Raw genomic sequence first — 10885 nt, 5'->3', positions numbered from 1 at the left:
GTTCCAGAAACCTCCAGAGAAGGTGAGGAAGCTTGCCTCCATTGGCAGGACTGGACAACCCAGCCAACGAAAAGTCCCTGGTACTCTCATGGAGAGGAAAGCCCAGGTGGAGTCTGATGAGACCAACTTTGTTCCTGAAGCCTACATGGACCGGATGCCAACAGTTTGCTCTGATCGTATATGGAGTGTTCCAACAAAGCCAGCTGAAATTGCTGTTTAGTTATTCTGCCCTGTGATTGTATGCAAAAATAGGTAATATGGTTTAAAAGTAAATTTAGTTTACAAACTTTTGCTATGCTGTTAAAGTTTGGGATCAAGGTTGGGAGAATTTGTGTTTTACATAAATTGAACCATTTTAAGATTTTTTTTTTCTGAGATTTTGACATATTTACTGTCTTGTTTTGGCTAATGCCTCCGAATTTTTTTTTTTTTGCTTGGACTGATGAGCTGTTTTTCCAGAAATGGAGGACTTTTGCTTTCTACAATGGACAATACCTGGAGGGACTGATTTTCTTTCACACTGGAACCCGGTAAAATTTTCATCTGAGACTGCATTCCAACATCCATATATTCGATCTTCATCGCCATAAAAATAATGGTCAAAAACAAAAAAGGGGGAGATGCTGCAGGAGGTCTTGTTGCCCCAGCCAGATAGGATACTGACAAGCAGCTAAGAGAAAGGGCCTCACACCGTGGGGCTGAAGATCTGACATCCCTTTGCTTTTTGTTCATGGACATAGAGAAAAATTTATCAGAAAGTATATTAGGCAATAAATTATATGTATCAGCATACTGTAAGTAAATAGCACGAAAAATTGTTTGTTTAGAAATTAGTTGTTGGGCTGTTTGGCTCACTTGACAATGGGAGACAAGTTATTGAACATGCCTGACAAGCATTACAATACAATAATCATAGTAGGTCCTTCTATTTTGTTTTCTCTTGAAGTTTCTTGGGAAAGTTTTTAATATGAAGCTATTTGAGTTAAGGAATTTCTAGGTAGAAAAAGTTCTGATAGCTGAACTGCAGCTGGTCTCCGGCTGAAGGTCATGTGAATAGAATAGTCCTTTGATGCTTAGGCTTTAGCTGATAGGGATGCACTGGCAGTTATTCACTGTTTTTAATAATTGTCTAAATAAAAAAATAAGTAGCTTTAATGTTAGGTTTGGTTTATTATCTGTTAACCTTGAGAGCTGCTGTCTAGCTGAGACCTGTAGGGGCCAGTAGTCTATGGGAAACATAATATACTAATTGTTTATGCTTTACACATGATAATGTATTTCCTTATTATTATTACTAATAATGAATAAAAAAAGACCTGCTGAGTCTCTCGGCAGAAGATACTAGCACCTCACCAAGTGTCAGTGTCTCCTCATTCTACCTCATTCCCCTTCCCCTCAGCCCTTAAGTTTCAGCCCTTTCGTTTTCGCCTAGGCCGTCTCATCCTTTCAGGAACCCCTGGCACGACGTTTTGCTGGAGGCTGGTCCCCGGCAGTGGAATAGTGGTGAGAGAAGTGAAAATATTCTGTCCACTTGTAAGTATTTACTGTCTGCTTCTTTACAGAAAAAGTTTGCCAACTCCTGGGGTAGATAACGAGGGATATGCTCCAAGTACCAACAAATGAAAGACTTTTTTTTTTCTGGAAATAATATATTATTTTCAAAATAACATCCCAATCTTCAGGAGAAAAAAATCAGAACTTTTTTGCTCTGCTTATGTTTATTTTACAGTCTAATATTAATTTTTAGTATTCATTTATATTTTGAACTACCTATAGGATGAATGAGGAGCTTTATCAGTTTTTCAGGACATAAGGCCAATAAAAGTCTTAAATCGACTTTAATTCGCAGGCACCTATGGTGCTCTGACTTATGTTCATTCCACAAATAGGGATGCTGAGAATCTACTGTGGCAGGTAAGATGGGTATTTATTCTACCTATGGATAAAGACAGGATAGGTGGGTGCATGGATGGATGGATGGATGGATGGATGGATGGATGGACAGACAGGGAGGCAAGTGACAAGCTACCACTCCATTATTTTGGATGAACAGGAGAGGGAGTTCTGGTAGACAATTAGTACTGTCCACCACACAGAATAAATTTGAGTCCTTATTGAACTTGGCTGGGTGGGGGGCAGAGGAGTGGGGGTATAGTTGACGTCTGTGTATTCCTGAGAGCTCTCAGCCCCTGTTGGTACAAACCCACTGACCCTTATACCTGGGAGGCTGGTTCTGCTCACTTATCTGGTAGAAATTGCCTTCCTCTGACATCATCAGTAGCTTCCAGCCAAGGCAAGAAAGTACACCCATAAAGGAACCTACTCCCTCGCTTAGTACAATTTCCACCTGTCACATTAATAACCTCATGTTCCACCCCAAACCAAGTTCACACAGGATAATTCCTCTTGACAAAACCTAAACCTTTGTACATGGTTTAAACAATTAATATTCCTTGTGGAAAATTCAAAAGCAGACAGTTTGTGCAAAGTATACCACTCCTAAGGCCTTTGACCCTAAAAAAAATCCCACCTCCTTTTCCCTCATAAGAAACAGAAAAGAATTGGAATCTGGGACACTTGTCCGACTGGCCCTTTTCAACCTTAAGACAAAGGAGTATCGCTAATGTGCTGATAGTGGAATTTCAGGTTTGACATGAGGTGGGCACTGGAGCCTGGGACACACTTTGGTCTCCCGTGGGGAGTCCACACTCCAGCACCTGCTGCCTCTGAGGGAGCACATGTCTCCTCCCTAGAGGCTCAAGGTGGCAGCAAATTTATCTGATAAATTAATTCCAGTTAATGTGTCAAGGAAAAGGGCCCTTCCAGGAACAGGGACACTCAGAGACAAGCTTGTCCTGTTTGTCATTAAATTATTTGTCATGGTGAAGTATCAGGTCTAGGAGACAAGTGATTCCGAAACTCACAACCTTCAAGATTTGGCCCCAGAAGAGGACTCTGCAAGTAGGGTGCAGATGACCAGTTCAGTCCTTTTAGGGCTTTCCTTCCCCAAAGAGGTAATTGACCCCAGTGGGGACTAGGTGACCAGGTGCCCTCCTCCACCCGGAGACAGGGCCACAACCAGGAAGCAGGAAGTCCCTCTCTGGAGGAAGAGGGAACGCAGGTGGGGCAGAGCAAGGGCAGAAGTCCTGGTGGAGGAGACTAGGGCCTGGGGCAGAGCTCTGTGAGAGAGTTCTCACCTGCCCTGGGAGCTGGACAGAGCTGGAAAGGTGTCCAGTTCCAGTAGCCCACCAAGGGCTGGGTTACACTCAGGCAAGGGTCTATGCAGTTAAGAAGTGAAACTTGAAATGTACTCCAAGGGTTTTACCTTTTTATTATGTAATTTTTCAAACATCCACACAAGTAAGGAGAATCCCCTGTACCTATGCTCAGCTTCGACAGTTCGCAATATGTTGCCTATCTTGTTGACTCTGTCAACTCTCTTTCTCTTCTGGGGGGAGTCCTCTGAGTGTTTAAAAGTAAAGCTCAGACATACCATCTTGTCAATTTAAAAAAAAAGGTACTATTTAAATGGTGTTTGAGGGCCTCCCTGGTGGCGCAGCGGTTGAGCGCTGGGTTGCAAAGCTGCCCGCGGCCTCTGTGGCGCAGGTTCGATCCCCGGCTGCTCCCCGGCCACCTGAGGAGGGTCCCACATGGCGCGCAGACCTCTCCTGCCGCCCGCTGCTCCCCTCAGCAGTGTCCTTCGGTCCTTCTGCCTGCTCTGCTCCCCGCTCTGGCTCTGGTGAATTCTCTCACCCTCCCGCGCTTCTGACTGTACCCAGTGCTTGTATAAATAAATAAATCTTTTAATAAATAAATAAATAAATAAATAAATGGTGTTTGAATATTATAAATACGTGGCAGTCCCTACTTCCAGCCCAGACAGTCAGGGTTCCGAGGGCGGTCGAGCCCCCTGATGTCCTACCGCCCCCACTTCACAGTACAGAGAGGCGGAGAGTCGCAGCCCCTGCCCACCCCGCGCAGCCCGGGGAAGTCGGCCTCCCTCCCGCAGCGTCGGGCCGGCTGGGGCGTGACTTCACGGCCCGCCCGGGGGATGGAGGGAGGGTGGGGGACCCTCCCCTCTCCGCTGGAGTCCCCCGGCGCCCCCGGCGCGCTCTTCTGCGAGCGCTCGCGGCCCGGCCGCGCCGTGGCGGGAGATGCCGCGGGGCCCCCGGACGTGCCTGCGGCGGTAACTAAGCTGAGAATCCGGGGGGCGCGGGGCGGGGCGGGGCTGAGTGGCCCCGGCCAAAGTGGGGCTCCAGCCTGGGAGGGTGCAGGGCCAAGGTCCGGCTGTGGCCCGGGCCGTCCGCGGCCCTAGTGGGGAGCCCGCTGGGCGGCCGCGGCGCCCACGCCCGGGCGGGGAGGGGCCGGGCCCTGCGGGCGGCGCCGGGAGCCGCAGACGCCGCGGGCCGGGAGCGGAGGTGAGCGCGGGGCGGCCTCGCCGCGCGGGGCTGGGGGCCGCGGCCGGCCGCCGGGCCCGGCATGGGGGTGTCTCCTGGCGGGGGTGCTGCGCTGAGGCTCGGGAGCTCGGACCAGCCGCCGTCGCGGGGAGCGGGCGGGAGGGAACCCGCGAGGGGCGCCCCCAGCGCGTCCGGGGCTGCAGCGCGGGGGGAGGACGCGCCGAGCCCGGGCGGGGGGGGCGGGGGGCCCTGGAGGGGCGCCGGGGCGGGGGGCCGCGCCGGGCAGGCCGGGGCTCCCGGCTCTGAGGGGCTTGGAGAGGAGCCGCGGCTCTGGGGGCGCGGCTCGGCCTGGAAAGGGGGTGCGGGAGGAGGAAAGGACGGGCCTGAGGCTGAGCCGAGCCGGGGGTGGCGCCGTGGAGGAGACAGAGCGGGGGTGGGGGTGGGGGGGCGGGGGGGCGAGGGGGGCGGGGGGGCGAGGGGGGCGGGGGCGGGGGGGCGGGGCTGCAGGCGCGAGGGAGGGTCCGTCACCCTCCGCGCGGCGGGGACCGGCCGGGGCGGGGGCGGGGGCGGCTGGGGGGGACGCGACCCCGACCCCGACCCCGACCCCGACCCCGATCCCGCGGCGGCGGCTTTAAGGCCGACGCGGGCCGCGGGCTCTTTAAGGCGCGGCTGGGGCGGGTCAGGAAACGGGCTGGGCCCGCCCCGCCGGGCTGCGGCGCGGACGTCCGGGGGCTCCCGCCGGGTCCGCCGCTCCGAGCGCCTCTGCCCCGCGCTGCACCCCCTTTCCGGCCTCCCTCCGCCTCCGCCCGTCTTCCCCGCCGCCCCTTCCCGCGCCCTGGCCGGCACCCTGCCCCCGCCGGGCCGTCCTCCCCCGCCCTTCTGCCCGCCCGCGACCCCGCCGGCCCCGGCCCCCTCCCGCCGGCTCGCCCGGCCGCAGCCTGGCCGTCGCCCCTTTCCTGTGTCTGGTCTCGAGAGCCCCCTCGGGGTGAGAGCCCATTGCGGAGCTCACCCCAGAGCGCCCCACCCGAGAGGAGGGAGGGAAGCCTGTAGGCAGCTGCCATGTGACAGTCGAGGGGTGCAGGTTGCAGAAAGCAGCAGTGCGCTCACCCCTACTCCCGGTGACCGAGCTCCCCTGCCGCCATGAACAGGGCCCCCCTGAAGCGGTCCAGGATCCTGCACATGGCACTGATGGGAGCCTCCGAGGCCTCGGGAGATGCGGAGGCAGAGGAGGAGAAGCCCTTCCTGCTGCGGGCCTTCCAGATTGCACTGGTGGTCTCGCTCTACTGGGTCACCTCCATCTCCATGGTGTTCCTTAACAAGTACCTGCTGGACAGCCCCTCCCTGCGGCTGGACACCCCCATCTTCGTCACCTTCTACCAGTGCCTGGTCACCGCGCTGCTGTGCAAAGGCCTCAGCACCCTGGCCACCTGCTGCCCTGGCGCCGTGGACTTCCCCACCCTGCGCCTGGACCCCAGAGTGGCCCGCAGCGTCCTGCCCCTGTCACTGGTCTTCATCAGCATGATCACCTTCAACAACCTCTGCCTCAAGTACGTGGGTGTGGCCTTCTACAACGTGGGCCGCTCCCTCACCACTGTCTTCAATGTGCTGCTCTCCTACCTGCTGCTCAAGCAGACCACCTCCTTCTATGCCTTGCTCTCCTGCAGCATCATCATCGGTGAGTGGCCAGCCAGGGCCAGGGGGACTGGGGAGGGCATGAGGGCCCGAAACCTTAAAGGGCAACCCTTCAGGTCTCTTTGGGTTTTATCTGGTCCGGTTCCCTTGCTGCAACAGTCAGATGAGGAGGAACCTGGGGCCCAGAGAGAGCAAATAACTTGCTGGAGTCTGCCCAGCAAGTTAAGATCCAGCTAGGGTGCCTCCTACAAGGTGGGGTTACAATTGACATTTCACAGAGGGAAAACCAAGGCGCAGAGAAGTTAAGTCATTTGTCCAAGATCATCCAGCTTGGGGTCTGATCTCAGGCCTGTGAAGCACTCAGGCTTCACAGGCTGGGCCACTATGCTCCTGCTGCTCCGATGTCTTGCCTCCCCATCCAGTGCTCTTTCTAGAGGACAATGCACCTTTCAATAACACGCCATCACCTTCTGACTTTGCAGGTTCACAATAATGCCTGAGACAGTGGCAAGAGATATGCTTTCAGAAGCCTTAGCCGTGTTCCCTGATTTGACCCTCAGAAAATAATCATTATTGATGGGAGCACTGTGGAAATTATTCATATCTACCATCTCCTTTGTTCCCCAGAGGATCCCCCGCAATGGGGGCATCCCCCAGGTGATGCCCTCCCCTCGCAACGGCATCACCATGATCATCTCCATGCAAGCAAGGAAACTGAGGCTCAGAAGTTAAGTTACTTGCTAGGTGCCACACAGCTAAGAAGTAACCAGGCAGGATGCAAACGGGGTTGGCCAGCCCCCTGCGCGTCTAGCCACACCTCTCTGGTTAGAGCTGCATATCCAGTATGGTAGTCGCTGACCACATTGTGTCTAGTCCCATTTAAATTGAATGAAATTTTTAAAATTCAGTTCCTCAGTTACAGGTGTTGTAACGTGATCCTGTAGTCACATTTCAAGTGCTTAGTGGCCTCTGTATTGACAGCACAGATTACAGAACATTTCCATTGGCGCAGAATGTCTTATTGCGCAGCATGCTGGGTAAGCCTGCCTCAGCATCCCCCTCCCTCCAAGTCCTTGTGGGCCTCTGCCATCCAGGAATGTGATCTTTATTTGAACTTGCTCAGGTTCTTCCTGGTGCTGTGAAGTTTATCTAGGTTGACCTACATACTCTTTGCTGGTGTCTCAGAGGAGGGACCCACCCATGCCACCTGTCCTAGAAAACATTCCCTTTATTGGACACATCTGGATCTAGGGCTGCTCTGCCTGGGCCCAAGATGGGAATAAGGAGCCAGTGGGGCTTAGAGTGGGAGGAGCTGCGAGGGCCCTGGGCAAAGGGGCAGATCTCTTAGCTGCTTCCCCCTCTGGGGCAGCTGGTAGGTAGTCCCAGAGATCTCCACCTCAGTCCTGCCAGAGCAGGGAGGTGGGGGAGGCTCTTGGTGGGAGAATTTGCATGCCGGGCCCAAGTGCAAAAAATAACCCGAGTAGCCGATGGTGAGATAGCTTGAGAAGGTGCAGCATGGCCAGCTGGTGGCACAGGTGGCACCTGGTGTCTGGTGCTCAATGACACTGGCTAGACCTGGAGACCAGGTCCTGGCCTCCTCTCTTCAATCTTTCCCCTTCTCTCCTTCCTCCCGAGGGGAAGATGAGTCTCAGGCCACTACTCCAGTCTCCTCTTCCTCCCTTGCCCCCAAGTGACATACATAGTACCTTTCAGATCTCCTGTCCAGGAGTCTGGAACCTTGGGGTCTGGGGTCTGGAACTTTGAGTGGCTGTCCCCTCCGAACTTGAAAGGTAACCAGCAAGAAGCTAGGGGTGCTCTGGTTAAGCTTCCCCTGTACCCCTTGAGTACCCATTCAGGTCTGTGGGTACCCAGACAAAAAAGCTCCAAGAAGAAAAATACTATGAGGGAGTGCCTGTGCTTAGTGGGTTCCCTGTCCCCGCTGGTACTCCAAGCACCTCCAGAACAGCCTCCATCCATTCCTCCCTCTGTTCAACAAACATTAACAACCAAGCCTGTGCCAGACTTTGGGGGTCTGAGTTTGGAAAAGTTCCCTAGACTCCTAGAAGGCGTGGTGATAGCCTGAGGCTAGTACTGAGTTCCTGTGTGAAGGGGACCTGGAAGGCAATGCAGGTTGATGGGGCAGGGAGGGGGCAATCTAAGCAGGCCTTCTGGAGGAGGCGCTGTGTGGAAGTAGAGGAAAGAGTGAGGAGAGGATGTTCTGGGCAAAAGAAAGCGCATGTGCTCCTGCACAGCTGGGCCAGGGCGAGACTCACCAGACCCGAGGCTGCCCAAGTGCAGTGAGTCTGGAAGTTTTCCCGAGGGCAGTGGGGAGCCACACGGGGACTTTAACCCAGGACGGGACCTGCGTAGATCTGCCCTTCAGGAAGACTGCTCTGGTTGCAAAGTGACGAGAAGATTGGTTAGAGAGAGGGTCAAGAAAGTGACCCAGATTTCTACATCTCACAGAAATGGGAGCACAGGGAAGTAAACTTTCCACAGACCACTCAGCCTCGGAAATGGCAGGACCCAGCTGGAGCCCAAAAGTCTCTGACACCAAAATTTTTCCTACTACATCATCTTACCACAGGCGATGCCTGTGGAGAGTGACTGTGCGTGATTCAGTGCCCGCCTTCTGGGGAGGTGGAGTCTCACTAGAGATTGTGCAGGCAAGGGAGGGATCTTGCGGGGGAGCTCAGGCAGGAAGAGGCGGGGAAGAGGCCTGGGTGTGTGGGCATCAGGAAAAACTCCCCGCCAGAGCGGTGGGCCTTAACCTTGAAGACTGCAGAGAGGATGGTGTTCCTGCAGAGGAGACAGCAAGGACCCTGAGTCCCTGCGTGAAAAGCTGGGAGATGAGGGGGCCGGCTGGGTGGTCTGGGACTGAGATGGGGCTGACAATGGCCCAGGAGGCCCAGGGGGCAGGCTGAGGAGTGAAGATGTGTTGGGGGGCAGTGGATTCCCACTGTACAGCCCTTCAGTCACTTGTCTAGGGTCACCCTAATGCCGAGTACTCACCCTTCAGACAGATGCTGCTTTCTAGATGCCCCAGGCCAATGCAGGTGACCAATTATGGCTTCTCACAGCTCCCGGTACTATTTTATGGCCTTATTTATTTTACAGTTGTAATTAAAGAAATAATTGGGAAATGAATCATTTCAATGTCTTTCTCCTCCACTGGAGTGAAAGCTCTGGGAAGAAGTGCTCCAGTCACGGGCCACTTCCCAGCCCTTGTGTGTGCTTGGCATGTGGTAGAGACTTGGGGGGGGGGGGGTCTGTACCAGGCAGGCAGGGAGTGTGGGCCCCAAGGCAGCAAGACAGTCTATGACCTCGGGTGCCAGAACTGTCCTTCCTCCCCATCCTCACACTCCTCCTCCCACTCTGCCCTCGCAGGTGGCTTCTGGCTCGGTGTAGACCAGGAAGGGGCAGAGGGCACCCTGTCTTGGGTGGGCACCCTCTTCGGCGTACTAGCCAGCCTCTGCGTCTCGCTGAACGCCATCTACACCAAGAAGGTGCTTCCGGCGGTGGACGGCAGCATCTGGCGCCTGACCTTCTACAACAACGTCAACGCCTGCGTGCTCTTCCTGCCCCTGCTGCTGCTGCTGGGGGAGCTCCAGGCCCTCCGCGACTTCCCCCAGCTGGGCAGCGCCCACTTCTGGGGCATGATGACTCTGGGCGGCCTGTTTGGCTTCGCCATCGGCTACGTCACGGGACTGCAGATCAAGTTCACCAGCCCCCTGACCCACAACGTGTCCGGCACGGCCAAGGCCTGCGCCCAGACGGTGCTGGCCGTGCTCTACTATGAGGAGACCAAGAGCTTCCTCTGGTGGACGAGCAACATGATGGTGCTGGGCGGCTCCTTTGCCTATACCTGGGTCAGGGGCTGGGAGATGAAGAAGATTCAGGAGGAGCCCAGCCCCAAGGAGGAGAAGAGCAGCTTGGGGGTGTGAGCACCTCAGGGAGGAGAGGGTGGCCCCGAGGGATATTGTTTACAGACCTGATGGGAATTCGGTGGTTGAAAGGGGGCCAGTGTTTTCAGCTGGTTCTACCTCTTTCCTATTTCTGGGGTGCTGTCCTCCCCTCAGGTAGAGGGTCCCCCAGGGGAGTGGCCAGTTGCTTCTCTGGATGAGCACAGGCTCTCGGATAGTAGGAAGGGAGGCAGCACCCCGTCTCCCCCCTTTCCAGGGCCTTCTACCTCCATGAAACCTCTGGGTTTGGGGATGGGCCGCAGCCTCTAAGGGACAGTATTGGCAAAGCCATTAAGTCTTATACTCAGGGCAGATGGGAGTGTGATCCCACCCCAGGCCTCTGGAGGGACTTGGGAAACCTCACCTCTCTGTGTGCTGGGGCAGGCAGCGTAGCTCTGACCCCTCACCCCAAACCAGCCTTCCCTGAGACCAGCAGGCCCCATGGAAGAGGGCAGAGGGTCTAGTATACCCCTGCTTGGCCCTGACACCCCTAGGGACTGCTGGGAAGTAGCCTGGGGATGGGGTACACCATGGGAAAGCACCCTTTCCCTACTGTCTCACCCTGTACTTCCAACTTTTGAACACGCGGGAACCATGAGTGTTTTCCAGGTTAAGCAGGATCACTAAACTCTCCCCCAGAGCCTGAAACTGGTCACTTGTCTCAATCCTCTGTCCCCAGGGACCATTGCCCCTCCGGTCTCCGGGTCTCTGAGCACCTGGCACAGCTGCCTGGGGCAGGGAACAGCCTCCTGGAAGTAGAGCCAGGGCACTGCTCCTCAATTCCCCCAGTTCTGCCTCCCCCAAAGTTCCATCCCCCGGCAGCGCTGTGGGAGCAAGTCCACAGCTCAGCTATGCTGAACCTCCCACCTCCCTGCAGGGTGGGTGTCCTCACTG

The 10885-nt window shown here is 55.5% G+C and overlaps 1 protein-coding gene across 1 annotated transcript; it reads left to right on the top strand.

Moving 5' to 3' along the window:
- Positions 1-5537: 5537 nt before the first annotated feature.
- SLC35C1 (solute carrier family 35 member C1) lies at positions 5538-9973 on the top strand (the record flags this gene model as incomplete). The annotated part of the gene is made up of 2 exons (XM_084242839.1): positions 5538-6072; positions 9417-9973. The coding sequence occupies 2 exons, from the start codon at positions 5538-5540 to the stop codon at positions 9971-9973; spliced, it is 1092 nt and encodes a 363-aa protein (XP_084098965.1).
- Between the last annotated feature and the right edge of the window lie 912 nt (positions 9974-10885).

The sequence above is a fragment of the Talpa europaea genome (genome assembly GCF_964194135.1).
Source record: "Talpa europaea genome assembly, chromosome: 1".
Taxonomy (NCBI): Eukaryota; Metazoa; Chordata; class Mammalia; order Eulipotyphla; family Talpidae; genus Talpa; species Talpa europaea.
Note: the sequence above shows the minus strand (reverse complement) of the source record. Positions and strands in the feature narration are given on the sequence as shown.